This window comes from Otolemur garnettii, unplaced genomic scaffold (genome assembly GCF_000181295.1).
Source record: "Otolemur garnettii isolate 467f Iridium unplaced genomic scaffold, OtoGar3 scaffold00030, whole genome shotgun sequence".
NCBI lineage: Eukaryota > Metazoa > Chordata > Mammalia > Primates > Galagidae > Otolemur > Otolemur garnettii.
In genome coordinates, this window is record NW_003852425.1 from 1,771,315 (window position 1) to 1,788,339 (window position 17,025).

Below are 17,025 nucleotides of genomic sequence, written 5' to 3' on the forward strand. Positions count from 1 at the left end.
TTATCAGTTAAATAAAAAAAGTGTCACTCTTTAATCAATCTTCAACATTGAAATGCATTCATTTTTATGCTCATGTTCTTCACAATGTCCTATTTTCTGTTTTGCTCTTCATCCCTCCATATTATTTTGATGGGTTCGTCTCTAAATGAAGAAGGTTTTGTCTTTTGTAATGCTACTTCTTAGCATCCCAGTATCAAGATCAATCCAGATTTTCTCTTTGTCTCTTACATGTGAAGTGGATGTAAAAAAACTCAAAGATTTCATCAGTACTTTTTCAAGATAACATAAAAGTTAAATCCTAAGCAAGTATTTCAAAGCCATTACATTTTGGGGGAAATTAAGTATCACCATTGGTTCTTAAAAGCCGGACTCAATTTCAGAAGCACATTCTTATAATGGACATTATTTATAGTATCTAACGTAGCTTATCTCCACAATATTGATTTCAGATAAGCAGTTTTCTATTTTTCTGGGGCTTAAATTTGACTGCCTTAGACTTCATTCTTTTTTTTTTTTTTTTTTTGAGACAGAGTCTCACTTTGTTGCCATTGGAAGAGTGCCATGGCGTCATAGGTCACAGCAACTTCAAATTCTGGGGCTTAAGCAATTCTCTTGCCTCAGCCTCCCGAGTAGCTGAGACTACAGGCGCTGGCCACAACGCCCGGTTATTTTTAGACATGGGGTCTCGCTCTGGCTCAGGCTGGTTTCAAACTTGTGACCTCAGGCAATCTGCTGGCCTCAGCCTGCCAGAGTGCTAGGATTACAGGCATGAGCCACCTCAAGGGCTAGACTTCATTCTTGAATGTCAACAACACAACCTTTAACAAAAGAATCAAGGGTAGACTTGAAAATGGAATTGTTTCAAAGGAGTAATGACAGCAAGAGAAAGCTCTTGGCTTTTCAAAAGAGGTAACATATACATAGGAAGGAATAAAAGTGAATCAAAATACAGGATTCTGTACATGTTAGAAATATCCAATGTGCCACCAACACAACAGCTGCCCTAAAAAAAATGTCTGAAGGTCTGGAGCACCTGTGTTTTTCTCTGTAACTATACATCTGCATTACCCAACCACACATCTTTCCCATGATCTGTGACCCATTAGGAAGCTTTTAACCAGAATTTTTGGCAATATGCTTTTCCTCAAATAAAACAAGCCTCATAAAAGCACTATCAATAAGGTCTGATGACCGCACCGGGCAAAGTCTTCCTGAAGTCATGTGTAATCTTTAGAAAATTCTTCTTTTCTTCCTTCATAAATCAGCAGTGCTCCATCTTCAAATGGATCATGGTCAGTCACAACCTTAATTCACACGCTCATATGTTCTCTTCATCCAACATTTTGTTGACACCATCGCAAAGTTTTTGTAAATGGGGCTTAAAATTTCCAAAGGGATTATACAAGGCAGCCAAGAATTCACAATCTGAAAAATGATCGAAGACATTATTAATCCGTCCATGTGACTTGGCAGTGAGGTGGCGCTGGATGATCTGGTGGAGCATCTCTCTGCACTCGTTCAGCAGCCTGGACAGCACGTTCCGGTCAAAGGTGTAATCCACCTGATGGAAACTGACCACCGTCATGGCCAACTGATGAACCTTCTTCTTAAATTTCTCCATCAGTGCCAGCTCATCTTGATTAAACTGATTATTCCTGTAAAGAATGGCCAGCTTGATGACCGTCTTGATGAGGTTCTTGATGACCTTCTCTGCCTCCTTCTTGTTCTGGGTGTACTCCCGGGTCACTCTGTAGAGCTCATCCAGCACCTCACTGCTCGTGTCATCTATCAAGGTCGTGGCGATAGATTTGGACACCATTTTACCCAAGATCTTCTTCTGTGCCTGAACGGCCAGGTTTTTGGAATTAAAGACATCTGTGGCCACTAAAAAAAAGAAAAAAAAGAAAAAGAAATGAGAGGGGAAAGAATAAAAGATTAGTAAATTGTCAGGAAGAGAATACAGTTAAACGGGTATTAGACAATTTTTTTCATTTTCCCACCAACTGTGGTTTACTTCCCATCTACTGATATTAGTCTCTGCTCCAAAAAAAAAATCTAAAAAATTTTTTTCTACATTTCTGAACATCCAGGATCTTATCTGTGGAATCAGAAGGTTGATGCATATAATCTTTATATGGACTTTGGCAACTCAAATATTTTGTACATTTTGTGATGTAGTCAATAGTTTCTTTAAAAGTTAAAGGTGGTAACTTTTTTTAAAAGTAACTTTTCTGGATATAAAACCAGTATATCTCACAAAGCAGTAAGTCTTTATACAATGTTTCCCTAGTTTAACTTTTAAAAAAATATATTAAAAATATATAATCAACTCTACACCCATCCTCTGGGCAACGACAACCAGGAGCTATCTAAAGAACCCATTTAAGGCTCGGCACCTGTAGCACAGTGATTACAGTGCCAGCCACGTGCACTGAGGGTTCGAACCTGGCCCGGGCCAGCTAAACAAGGACAACTGCAACCAAAAAAAAAAAAAAAAATAGCCAGCTGTGTGGCAGGCACTTGTAATCCCAGCTACTTGGGAGGCTGAGGCAAGAGAATTGCTTAAGCCCAAGAGTTTGAGGTTGCTGTGAGCTGTGACCCCACTGCACTCTACCGAGGGTGACAGCTTGAGACTTTGTCTCAAACAAACAAAAAAAAGGAACCTATTTAAATTTAAGGGGGATAAATGGAAAAGCTATGATATTGAATAAAATGGCAAATTCATGAAAGAAAATAAAAAAGAGAGCCTTGCTTTATAATCTAGTTGCAAGAAGTCGAATTTCCCAAGAAATTGGCCTAGACCCACCAGTTTGGCTGTCCTAACCACCTTGAATTTCAACTCTGAGAAGGCAAGTGTTAGAAAAAAATACTTCTTGGAAAACTCACTGTTACTTGCTATTTTGGATGGATGCGTGGCCATTGTTCCCTTTAAATTTGCATACATTTTGAGGAAATGCCATACTTGATGAGCTAATGAAATATGCTCCACGAAAAACAGATGCTTAGGGTTCACTTTTGGAATTATAGTAACTTTTAATTGGACAGGTGTTTAAAACACACATAATAGCTGTATGTATTAAATATTAAAGGAACACTACATATAATGCCAGGGGAGAGCTGGTCAGTGGCAATGCTCCATAAATGTTTATTCTCCAAACCAATTCCCTGTTTTCCTACCATAGTTTCCTCCACTCCTCCCCTACAATTGTGCCTTCTCCCTCTTCTTGGACCTCAGAACGGCAGTTCTCAGGGTGTCCACTGCATCTTCCGGCCCAAGGTAACACTCTCTATGTATGACAGTGTTTAAGCCGAGGCCCTGGTGTTGGAAAGCAGTCATTTGGTAACAAAAGATAAAAAAGCTTAAAAAATGCCAGTACGTAGGAATGAGTCAGGGCAACAGTGATGCAAAATCCTTTCTAGTTTGAACTGGTTAGCATGGTTAGGAAGCAGAAAGGCATCGCTCCCGAATCCAGGCTGGGAGGACAGATAAGACGAGTGATACCCTTAATGTGGAACTCCCGCGTTAGATTTGAAATTGTAGTAAAGGGAAGACAAATTAGATTTGAAATTTGGGCAAAGGCATACATCCACGGAAAGAACGGCTTGGCTGAACATTAGAAATGATGCCCTCCCATGTGGCAATATCGAAACTTCGGAAACATGGACTGAAACTGCAGAAGAAGAACTGAAATAGATTTTGAAAAAGAAAAGGAACGTGAAAATGTGTGAGGAACAGCTAACCTTAGGCAGGTTTCAAAGCTTTATTTATTTATTTTTTAATGTTTTCATCATTTAAGCCATAGTCTATCTCAATTCCTATTCTTCAATGATTTACGAGAAAGTACAAAGATTAATTCATACCAAAGAATTTATTAATAAAGCAAAATAAATGGCATACATGTAGTTAACATTACCATACTAAGTCTAGGAACCAGCTTTTTTTTTTTTTTTTTTGGATACAGAGTCTTAAGCTGTCACCCTGGGTGGAGTGACAGTGTCATAGCTCACAGTAACCTCCAACTCTTGGGCACAAGCGATCCTCTTGCCTTAGTTTTCTAATTTTAGTAGAGAAAATTTGGGGTCTCGCTTTTGCTCAGGCTGGTCTTGAACTTGTGAGCTCAAACAATGCACCCGCCTTGGCCTCCCACAGTGGTAGGATTACAGGTGTGAGCCACCACGCCCGGCTAGGAACCATCTTTCATCTGAGAACTACTGATATGGACCCTAACAAATTAATAAACTTGATTTATACAGGAAGGGATATCCAACGATTTTTAGACACATAGCAAAAAACGAGGATTTCAGCAATATTTTACATAAAGTTGCAAGGTTCTTATGTTTTAATATTTAGATGGTGGCACAGTCTACAAATATCATCATGTGGACAGACTTTATGACACGAAATATTGAACCCGGAGGGAGAGATATTAGTAAGATTCCTTTGTGCTCCAAGGCTGAACTTTCCCAACTTTGTACCTCCTCCAAACTCCTTTTCTTGTTAAATCTCAATGCTTCATTTACTTTCAAACATAAAGAGAAAATAAAAACTATGGTGCAGCATTTTAACTTCCTGCCACCCTCCTGCCAGCTAAGCAAGATCATTCCCCGTCTACTGGTAACCAAGTCTGAACCAAGACAGAGGAGTTCATCTCTGAGGCTTTCCTATTTGTCCTAGAGGAACCTTAAACCCTGCTCTAGAAATGCAGCGGATGTGTGAATCTTTCATTTTATTCCTCGGGTTATTCCAGAGCAGTTCTTTTTTAAGAGAGGGTGAAGCTCATTTCCCCCCTCCTTCGGGAAGACATGCATGAGTAGATTTATTTTCTGGCATTCGAGAAGGCTTTTTTGGAGCCAACCAGAAGTTGTGGCTGAGAGCTGCTGGCCAGGGATGTGTGGTCTGTGATCATGAAATATGGCTTTTTTTCCCCTGCAAATTTACTGCTGTTGGTCCTTCCCTCTCAGGCTCATCTGTCAGTTCTTCATCCTCTACCAGATCCCTGACTGGCCTGCTGTGTCTCAGAGCTAGCCCCAGACCAAGTTTTTCTCCTTCAGTCTACGCTCACCCCTGTGATCTCATCCATTCCCATGGCTTCAGATACCACCCAGGTGCCAATGACTCCCACAGTTCTCACTCAGCCCTGACCTCTTTTCCGGACTCATTTTGCAAATGCATTTTTCCTTCCCTTGGCTATTTTGCAGGCATCTCAAATGTACCGTGTCCAAAACTCAACCCTTGATTCTTGCTCACCCTCCCCCACAAGTTTTCCTCCTCCAGGGTTTACCCCTCTGACTTTCTGCTCAAATGAGTAGAGAATCACCCACCACACCATCCTCCCCCCTACCCAGTCCATTACTCTACCTTCTCCCCAGTTTTCTAAATTCCATTTTCCTCCATCTCCATGGACATCCAAGCCCCCTTTTAAATCTCTTCTATACATGCAGCATGAGTTTTTTAAAAATGTAATTAAAAACTGATATTCTGGCAGTGCCCGTAGCTCAGTGGGTAGGGCACCGGCCACATACACTGAGGCTGGCAGTTTCAAACCTGGCCTGGGCCTGCTAAAAAAATAGTGACAACTGCAACAACAACAACAAAAAACAGCTGGGCGTTGTGGCGGGTACCTGTAGTACTACTCAGGAGGCTGAGGCAAGAGAATTGCTTAAGCACCAGTGTTGGAGGTTGCTGTGAGCTGTGATGCCACGGCACTCTACCCAGGGCAATAGCTTGAGACTCTGTCTCAAAAAAAAAAAAAACAAACCTGCTATTCCATTAAACTATCTGCTATCATACCTCCTTACTCCTCATTATTTGCCTGAATTTTTATTGTCTGCCTCTCCCTATTAGGATCTAAGTTCTCTGACAGCAGAGACTTTGTCTTACATATGATCTCCTAGGCCTAGAAGAGTGCCTGGTACAGAAGCAGAAATTCCCCCCATCTTGCGGCTACTCTTAAATACTTCTCTGTGAAAACACGTTAGCCTGCAAAATGAGTTTTAAATACCTATGTGAGTGTCTTTGTTTTGAAACATAGAGAGATAGTTATTTGTGTTACTGCCCTAAATAGGTAGTTCTCTTTCCTTTAAGGGCTCTCTAGAATGTGGCTTCCCTGACAGTCGTCAATTAGTTCTTTTAAAGAGGAAAAATTTATTGGACACAATGGAAAAACACCCGAGGACAATAATACAAATATTTAGAGTCAAAGCAAGGTGCACTGGTTCTGACTCGAACCTCGAACTGCAGGGTAAGATTAAACACAGGCCCACCTCTACCTCTGGCTGGACCTGAGTGTAAACACGCGACAGGAGGACGGACCAAACCCACATCCTAGGAAGCCGGGAAGCTGAGCACAGGAGGCGCTCCCCAGGGAGAAAGGGCTGAACTTGATAGCTCACTGTTTTACTATTGAGATGAATTCACGTGCCTTTAGAAACAGACAGCTAAACTGTTCACTAAGGAAAACTAATGCTATTCACACATACATGCAAGTAATTATGTCAAAACTATTTTAAGATTGTTTTCTCAAAATAGGGTATAAACGTTATTTTATACTTACTTACCTTAGCTCCCTCCCTCTCTTTCTCTCTAGCCTCCCTTGGCCATTTCAGCAATGTTTGTTATGAAGCAAACTGATATGTAGGGGATCCTACTTTTAGCATCAACAATTATAAAGTTAGAGGTAAATATTGATGGTAAAAATATGGTTGAACCAAGTATGCAAGGAAAATGTGCTTAGAAGGGAAAAAAAGAAAAAGGTCTCGCAGTAATATTAATGAAAAACTCGTCTTCTGAAAATTAACAAAATGCCCTATGATATAACCGTTCCCACCAAGAATTTTCTAATGAAGTACTCAAGTCACTTTCTTTACAACTTCACTGGTACAAAACACATAACTTTTCGCCCTCAAGTTTGTTATACTTGGAACTCGAATGATGACAGCAACGCAGGCACATGCCATTGCAAATTGCTGCCGAGTTAAAATTTGGTCCAGGGCATCTAATATTAAAAAGGATGGAAAAGAAAATAATTTGGAGAGCATGTCTGGCTGCTGTCTGTTAATAAAAGTTCCTTAAACAAATATACAAAGCCTAGCTCTCTGGGATCTGAACAACCCCAAATCTAATGAGACTTAGTCAAAAGTCAGCTGTGGTGATGAGAAAGGGGCCAGAACCGACCACAAACACAGTCACAGAAACCAGAGGCTTAGTGTTGACCCTGACACTGGAATGTGGCAGCACTCCAGAGAGAAGCCAGGGACTCTCTGAATGGCTAGTGAGGTATCTGTGACACCAGCCTCTGTAATCAAAATCCTGACATACAAAATTCAGCAGGATAGAGAAGAAATGATAAACAAAAGAAAGAAAATATGAGTGCAGTGTAGGGAGAGGCCAGGGCCAGGACAGCAGCAGAGATGTGAACCGGAAGGGAAGTGGCACCCGGAAGGGTGGGAAATAATGGCCGTGTCAAAAAATTGGAGACGATCTCATCATCCAGAGAGGGAACACAGGGCCAGGCACCTTGCCCTCCTAACTGGCCTTTTGTCACACAGAGGAAGGCTCTCATACAGGAGAACACAGTCTCGGGAGAATCGATACATCTGGGGTTCTTAACCTGACACTGAATGTACATTTTGGTGTATATAGATTTTCCCCCAAGTGTTTAAGAGCCAGTGGTATGCTCCATCACCCTGACAAATTATGCCATATGCTCTGTGTTTCATACCAATTCCAGAAAAACACACGGCCATCTTAAAAGGTAATATAATAAAGCAGATATGGCATGCTGGGCACCGTGACTGGGTAGCCTGGTACAGGTAATAAATCAACCTGAGATCCCAGCACTTTGGGAGGCCAAGGCAGGAGGATCTCTTGAGGCCAGGAGTTTGAGACCACCAGCCTGGGCAACATAATGAGACCCCATCTCTACAAAAAGTCATTAAAAAAATTACCCAGGCATGGTGGCACACACCTATAGTCGTAGCTACCCAACGGGCTTAAGCCAAGAGGATCATTTGAGCCAGGAGTTAGATTACCGTACTCTAGCTGGGGTGACAGAGCAAGACCCTATCTCAAAAAGAAAAGAAAATATGTCAGAAACGGTGACTCTGAAACTGCCATCCCTGCAAAAAAAAAAAAAAAAAATCTCTGCTCGTCTTTTCAAGGCAGTGCTAGGAATTGTCTACCACTCTTTAAGATTCCTTTTATTGTCCTTCACTTAGCTATTTTATAACTCTGTAAACCACAGAAAACTGATTATTATTATAAATCATTCTTGTCCATAGTGATGGAAATAAAATTTGACCAGCAAAACCACAAGTGATTTCTGATTTTGTTTCCCTGTGCACTGCACTTAGGGTTCTCCTTGGAAACAACCGTTAAGAGCTCACTGGTTCCCTCATTAATTAACGAGTTAAGTAAAATCTCTGATATGTCCCACTTATATTTATATAAGAGTCATGAGTTTATCTTCTCAAAAAACATACCCTTTGAACACATATTAGAGTCTTTCCATCAAAAAAGATTTAAAGTAAGAAGACTGCAGTGTGAACCTTAAAAGTGATAGTCTTCTTTTCCTGTGGCAATTTACTGCCTCAGGGTCCTGGAAAAAACTAGAGTATAGTCCAAATACTCTGTAACTAATGGTTGCATGAACTTCTGTACTGCTCAGGGATGAGACTCAGTTTCCCCATCTATAAGGTGAAAATAATGATCCTCCCCTTCTGGAGGTCTTCCTAAGATAAATGGACTTGGAGCACTTAGGTACGCCTCACACGCCTGCCACAGAATAGCCTTCTGCTCAAGTTTAAAGGACACAACAAATCAAGCCTTAAATACATCCTGATGCTACGTTAGTACAGATTCACACTTGGCCAAAATTAATTAACACCTTCTAAAAGTCTTATGTCACAGAGAAATGCCAAATGCCAGTTGTATGAATGCAGAGCCCTCACATAATTTAGTTAATAAGCAGTCATTCTATTTCCTTTTCCATGATGACATTAAAAAAATAACATAGTAAAACTTTCTTTAGAAGGAATTTCTCTTTTTTAAGGTGTTATGTCTCCTGGTAGCAACAGATTCGTTACTATCAGGACTATGATAGGCAACATGAGGGTATTTTGCCTACTGAAAATTGTCCTACAGAGAACAGCATTAAAGCCCAGTACACAAAGAGAAAAAAAAAAAGCATTAACATCCATGTGAAGCTGCGCCCCAGCGGCAAGATACAAAGGAAATCGGCCAAAAATAAAGGCCAAGTGAAGTCCACAGTCAAAGCCACAGGGCTGACAAGATCACTGTAGAAGTCACAGCATTCTCACGAGGAGTTTCCAAAGCCCCCCAGAGACCCAGAGACCCACAAGCACAGCGGGAAGCCACAGTGGAAACAAGAGGCTCAAAGTCAAGCGTCTTGGGTTATAATAACTTGGGTGCCATTTCTTTTTCCTTGTTTTCTTTTTCTTCTGGGCAGCCTCTGAGCCAGAATAGGTTCCGAGAGATTCCAACTGAATACATTTGAAACTCAGTCTTTTCATCTGCTAAGGATGGAGGGGTTCAAACTGGTATGGTTCAAACAAGATTTGATGAGTTACGAATCTGAAAAACACCCAGCAGCGTGCTGGGTCATTTCTCCTATGTCTCCGAGTTGCCAAATTGGTAGACAAGAAAAACGATGTCCTGAAGACAACACTCTGAGACCTCTCCCTGTGTGATCTCAGCTGCTTTTGTTTTCTTAATTATGGAATCTCTTCATTATGATTTTGGGTCCAACCGTATGTCCTTTACTCCTATGGCTTAGTTTTGTGATAATTTTTTAAGTGTCATTTCCTGAGTTTCAACTCCTCTGATTTTATATTAAACCCTCTTTCTGCTCTTTTTCTGTCAATTTGCCCCAGAAGTCACATGATACCCTGATTGCCTTCTTTATGGAATAAACTCTGACAAGATCTGCCTGGTACCTCCAGGTTGGTCTAATAGCGTGGTTGGAAAAAGTTTGGTGATATTTATATGAAGTGGTATGATCAGGCTCCAAAGACTATCAGTCCTGTAAATATCAGGACAAAGGACAAAGGTTACAGGAGTAGGAATGTGGTTCAGAGACACAAGACCCATTAGTTGCCCTAGACAATGATGATGAAAATGATGACAACAGTACATCATCATAAAATTACAATAGCAGCCACCATTTGTTGAATTCATACTAAAGGATTCCCAGAACTGCCCCAAATTTGCCTCACTGAAGTTTCACAACAACCCTAAAAGGCAGGTTATTATTATACCCATTTTACAGATGAGGTAACTGAGGCCTAAAGAAGTTAAGTTACCTTCTGAAGTCCATAAAGTCAGTAAGTGACAGAGATAAACTTGAACGTGCCATTCTCTGAAGTTACATTACATGTGTTCAGGAAAGAGGCTTTCTTTTGAAAGTATGAGCAGATCTGATAACCTTCGACTAGGTGGAGTGAGATGAAAGAAAAAGAGACCAGATTTCCCTGCAGGGGGGAAATAGACAACAAGGTAGATTAACCTAGCCGGGCCTGAAATAGCCTGTACTTCCAGGGAGGAACTGGAGCACTTTTAAAACATTTTTAAGGCTGAGTGTGGGACCTCATGCCTATAATCCTAGGACTTTGGGAGTAGAGGCAGGATAGCTTGAGGTTCAGGAGTTCAAGACTAGCCTGGGCAATACAGTGAGACCGTGTATCTACAAAAAAAAAAAAAAAAAAAAAGCTAGATAGGGTGGTGCATGCCTATAGTCCCAAGTACTCGAAGGCTGAGGCAGAAGGATCCGTTGAGCCCAGGAGTTCAAAGTTAAAATAAGCTATGACCTCAATACTACACTCAAGCCTGGGCAGCAGACTGAGACTCTGTCTCAAAAAAAAAAAAGAAAAAAAATGCACTTTTTAAAAATATATTACTTAAATATAAAAAACTAAATTATATACTTATTGTTCAAACTCAGAATATAAGTTTATAAAGTGAAAAAGCTCTTTCTCAGCTTTGCCACCACTGCGGGTTCTGACCCTGACACCTGCTTCCAAAAGTCAACAACTGTTCTTAGATTTTTGGCATCCTTGTAGAGTTTTACCCACCCTCCCTCTGCATAAATAAGCAAATATATGAATAGATACTGAGCAGTGCAAAGAAGGCTTAAGGGCTTAGAATTCTTAAGATACACAATCTTTTTTTCCCTTCTGTCCCTCACACTGGAGGGCCACGGCCTTAGCCTAGCCCTAACAATCTCAAACTCCTGGGCTCAAGCAATCCTTCTGTCTCAGCCTCCCAAGTTGCTAGGACCACAGGCTCCCACCAGAATGTCTGGCTAATTTTTCTATTTTTAGTAGAGATAGGGTCTCAGTTTTGCTCAGGCTGGTCTCGAACACCTGAGCTCAAGGAGTCCTCCCACCTCTGCCTCCCAGAGTGCTAGGATTACAGTCATGAGCCAACATGCCTGGCCTCAAGATAGGCAACTTTTGCGTGAAGAGAGAAGATAAACTGCATATGTGTCCTTAATTCCACATATAACTCAGACATAAAATGCTGAAATGCTGGAGGAACACGGGATGTGTCCCTCCCCCCCCACAATAGTCAGGAGAGTTCTTCAATGCACGGTAAGAAGGTAAGGTGGTATAGAATATAAGTCAGGTCTTTATTAAATAGGGGGACAAGTATTATGATTTGGGTGATCAGGTTGTCATTCAAATGTCTTAGCTTTGAAAAGGGTGCTATTACTTACTTCATGACAACTGATCTGTGACTGTCCCGGGCATATGTAAGCAGTCACTCTACTTAAGACTAAATAAGAAAGGATCAGAAGTAAGGATATACCCAAATATGAAGGACCTGAGAAACTTCTCGGAATACTTATGAAAGCATTAACCATCTTTTCTTCCAAACTATGTTAAAAAAACAAACAAAAAAAACCCCCTAGTTATTCAAGAAGTTAAGAGGAGACTCAGCAGGCCAAAAAAAAATTCTCTCTAAATAAACTTAGGAAATGAAGTAAGGTCCCCTTTGGAGATGAATAAAATGCATTTAATAAGATTAAAGACCTTGAAGATTAGTATAGTTAAAAACATTTTTTTGACTTTGTACCCAAGTTTTCCAAGCTATAATAATTTCATAGAGGACCCATTGGGATAAGGTCGGTGAAAATAATTGGCTAACAAATTACCCAGGGTTCTTGGTATTTCTCTGGAATAGATTCACGACCCCCATCTCCTGCAAATTGGGCTCTGGAGTCAGACTGGGTCACAGCTCTGACTCTGCCATTTGAGTGCCTGAGTCCCTGGAACAAATTTCTTAACCTTTCTATGCCTCAGTTTCCTCATCTGCAAATGAGACTACTATGAGGATTAAATGAAAATGATTCAAGTACGTTCTTAGAACAGCACCAGATATATTACAAAATAATTGGTCAGTTTAGGTAAGCAGTGATCATTATTATTTCTGTCCTTGTCATTAAGGTAGAGACTGTCGAAGTTCTGCTGGTATAGACACAGCCTGTCGTGCGATCAGGTCTTGTGGAACAGAAGAGAGGGGGGGCGAAAGAACACTGACCCAAAGACACAAATCATTCAACAAAAACTTTGGCTGTTTGTAATGTATCAGATGCTGTGGTTTCGAAGATAAGTAACACTATCCCTCCTCTCCAGCCACTCAGTCAAACGTGGGCAGACGAGCTCACGGCAAGACAGAACGCACAGAAAGTTCCACACCAGGAGCTTGCATGAAAATGCAATGGTAGCAAAGAGGGAACATTAATTTTGCTGGATGAAGGGAAGGAGGGAGGCTAGATTTGAGGAAGTTTTCACAAGAGGAGAATGACCTTGAAGGAAAAGGACGTTCTGCCTTACAGAAATAAATGCAATTATATTCCAAAGCTGACCTACAGAATTCCTACTGGGTAATCAGAATTTAAAATTCTGTTTATCAGTATACCGGTATGTCAGAAACCCAGTGCATTTCAGAAAAAAATCGAGCACTTTTTTTTGTTGTTGTTGAGACTGAGTCTCACTTTGTCACCCTCAGTGACGCCTAGAGTGTGGTGGTGTCTCACTTTGAAACCCTCAGTGACGCCTAGAGTGTGGTGGTGTCTCACTTTGTCACCCTCAGTGACGCCTAGAGTGTGGTGGCGTCATAGTTCACAGCAACCTCCAACTCTTGGGCTCAAGAGATCCTTTTGCCTCAGTTTTTCTATTTTTAATAAAGACAGTGGGGTCTTGCTTTTTGCTCAGGCTGGTCTTGAACCTGTGAACTCAGGGCAATCCACCCAGCTCAGTCTCCCAGAGTGCTACAATTACAGGTGCGAGCCAAAGCGCCCAGCCTAGTTCTGTATAATTTGTTATCAGGGCTCAGGACATGACACAAAGGAACTACTCAGCTTTCAAGAGGGTTTTGACATAGCAGGTAGCAGGGGCAGAATTTTCAGGGTCAGGGGCCATCAGAAGTACCTGGAGGCATCTTAGAAATTGCTCCATCTCCTGGTTCAGACTCTCCAGGGTTGCAGTTAAAGCCCGCATGTGTCAGAGGCATCCTGTGTGATTCCAAGGCACAGTAATGTTGGAGGGCCCCGACTCCTGGGATGCTGACCTTAGAACTGTCAGACCTACCTTGACCATACAGGCCTGTTATGAGTAGAGGGACAAATTTAATTCCCTCTCAAAGTTTTTTCATGAAAATATAGATGACAGCTTGTGGGTGAGGAATTGCTGGGGCTCAGAACAGAGTCCTCCTGTCTCAGCCCCATTCTCTCCCTAGGCTATTCGTAGAAATTAGAGTCCCTTTTCCCCAAGCTGGGTCATTAAAAAAAAAAAAGAACCCCTTTTCTCAAGAAAGTCTAAAATTATTCTGTGTAAAAACCGGTCTTAAGGAAATTATCTGACCTCCCTCATTTAGACTGTAATCTAATGACCCAGAAGGAAGACTTGCTGCTCAGAGCCGCCCAGAAGAATCTGGACAGACGGGCTTTGCTGGGTTTCCCCACCTAGCCCATTAGCATTAATCATATCCTTTTTGTCCAATCATATTTCCACATGACTGTCCATATTTTGCTGAACCTTATGCACAAACATGGATAACTTCCCCCCTACCGTTGGGTCTTCATTGATGAAGGCCCCCATGTATGCGTGGCTAGTACATCTGTATGCCTTTCCTCCCAGTCATCAATCTGCCCTGATGCCAGTGATTTTCAGCAAACCTCCAGGGATCAATCTAGAATCCAGAGAAAATGTTTTCAGATGAGTTTATTATATTAAAATTTCAAGGAAAGTTGATAAAATATTAAAGAGAATAGAAAAGTAAGTCTCTTCTAGATGATACTTTAAGTCAAATTTGAACAGAGTCTACCTCTATTACTAGAGTACACATGGGTTTAAAATGGAATAAAAAATCCTACAATTGCTTATACAAAACTGATCTCAGAACACTATTCTTTTTCTTTTTGAACTAAAGGAACCCTTATTTATTCATTATGTTGAATTAGGATAAGCTAGTTTTTCTTAGAGACTTTTCATTTAAGCTGGATTTATTTACATATTTTCTTGAAGACATAAAACCTTTCAACTGTTGATATAATCCAATCTTCCTCCAGAATGTAAGAGAAACTTCTCTCAACAGTTCCATGATTTTCTACAATTTTCCAGCCCCAAGTTCCCCTATCCTGCCAGAGGCCCTGATGCCTGATGAATATTTATATTCACGCAGTGCTTAGAAAACCAATAACAGATTTTAAAATCCAGCACACTAGAGTAAAGGTTAGTTACTGAACCTGCCCCATCATTGGCATCTATACACACCCTTTTTGGTCTTACCAGGTTGCTCCTGGCCTTAATAACAAAGACAACCAGAGAACACCATTACAGCTGACGTCTGTGTAGCACTCTGCAGTCTACAGAATATTTCACTATAACACTTTCATATGCATTTCTGATTTGGTTCTGTTATTACTTAACCCTGAGAGAGCTAGATAGGACAACTGACACTCATGAAAGGCAGTGACTTATCCCAGGACGCATCCTTAGTGGCCATGCTGGGACACATGACTTGCTAGATGACACAGCTGCTCAATAAGCAAAGTGAGATTAAGATAATGTTCACTGTTTCTGAATTTTCTATCAAATACAACATGGTTGAGTCAGCTGCAGAATCCCATCTCTTAGAGCTTATTTGCTCTGCGAGATAAAGCAACTTCTTGAACCAAAAAGGAGGAGCAAGATCTTACACATTGGATAATAGAAACTAAAAAAGAGGCTCGGCACCTATGGCTCAAGTGGCTAAGGCACCAGCCACATACACCTAAGGTGGCGGGTTCGAATCCAGCCCGGGCCGCCAAACAATGACGGCTGCAACCAAAAAGTAGCCGGGCGTTGTGGCGGACACCTGTGGTCCCAGCTACTTGGGAGGCGGAGGCAGGAGACTCGCTTGAGCCCAGGAGTTGGAGGTTGCTGTGAGCTTTGATGCCACAGCACTCTACCCAGGGGGGACAGCTTGAGGCTCTGTCTCAAAAAAGAGAAAGAATAAAGTAAAAAAGAGCTGTACATTTGCACCCCCCTTTCCTCCACCCCTGCCTGAAAAAGTGCTGCTCGTTTTGTGAAGCTTGGTGTAAATGCCACTTCTTCCAATTCCAAATCCAACAGCCAGAATAAATCTCTCCTCTAACCTTTTTTTGTCCTGTGGGAGACTTAAATTCCTATCTTATCTTAATTGTTTATGTTCCTTGACAAGTAAGGTACCAAGTCTGTTCATCTCTGCATTCTTCAAAAGGCTTCACACGTGCCCTCCAGCTGGCATGAGGTGAACTAAACCACAGGCTCTAATTTGCCTCCATGAGACCTATTAATATCTTTCACAATAATCCGTGCAGACGTGTCAGGGGATCCATTCAATTTTTTAAAATTTCAGATTAATAAGAGGGTACAAACAACTAAGTTACATTGTTTGCGTTTGTTAGGTAAGGTCCCTGTTGTAGTTGTGATCAATTTGATTTTTTATATCGAGAGTTGAACAGGTGAATTTACTTGCCCTCCATGGACACACACGACTATATTTATGAGATGTAAGATGTTTTATTTTAAAGGACAGGAAATGTACATAAAAGAAATGCATTTCCTTTTTGTATTGACTGCTTTGCTCCCCTGCCCTTTGCCAAAACACACAGCCTGACGAGCTACTTTTGTTTGGTGAAGTGACCATATTTAGTTAACTCAATCCCTACAGCAAATGTTCTCCCATGCAAATATCCCAAGCCCATCTGTTTGAGTATTTTAAGAGCAGCAACCTCTTGGCCTCAGCTTGGGCATCTCTCAAATATGCTTCTTGGCACAACCTCCCAACATTCTTGTCACAATCCTTCCCCAATAACTATATTAAAATTTTAAGTTGGTCAAGCATTTTATATCCAAGCCAGCGTCTCAAAACTAGATCCAGTGAACGGGAAGGTGGCATTTGCTGGGCCTGAAAGTCAACTATCTCATTTCAAATATCAAGATGTCCCAAAGCCCTATAATTCTAGGATAAAACCCTGAAAACCCCCCGAGGTTTACAGGAGCAGTGTTGCTCACCAGCTGGTACGTCCAGCGCGGCATTCACGCTGAGAAGTGGTTTCTAATCCCTCTGTCTTTTTCTCTCCTTTGACATCCCCCTCTGTTTTATCAAGATCAGGATCCCTGGCAGAGGTTGTAACTTGGATGCCCCATTGTTTGGTCTACAGGATGTTGTGTTGTTCTTGGGATTAGTGGTCCATGTTAGAAGATTGGGAAATTTAACCTCAAAATCTGTGTCTCTGATTTTCTTTGAACAATCAGGATCTGACTGAAACAGGCCCCCGTTTGCCCATGGCAATGATGGTGCTGGGCTAAACCGTGCCTGCCTCCTTTAGAAGATTACACTTTCCAGTTTACCCCAGCCCTACTGGCCATCCACACGTTGACATTCACTTCCTGGGCTCTGTGGGCATTTGCTGAACAGAAATAAATGTGATTATATTTCAGAGCCAACCTATGAACTCATTTTTTTTTTTTTTTTTTTTT

The 17,025-nt window shown here is 41.3% G+C and overlaps 1 protein-coding gene across 1 annotated transcript in view; it reads right to left on the reverse strand.

The window, feature by feature from the left end:
- Window positions 1–856: 856 nt before the first annotated feature.
- TNFAIP8 (TNF alpha induced protein 8) overlaps window positions 857–17,025 on the reverse strand; it is a 67,998-nt gene continuing 51,829 nt past the window's right edge. The window contains exon 2 of the mRNA XM_012804609.2: window positions 857–1,884. Within this exon, the coding sequence (XP_012660063.1) occupies window positions 1,319–1,884 (566 nt within the window). The 3' untranslated portion in view covers window positions 857–1,318. The remainder of the gene's footprint in view (window positions 1,885–17,025) is intronic.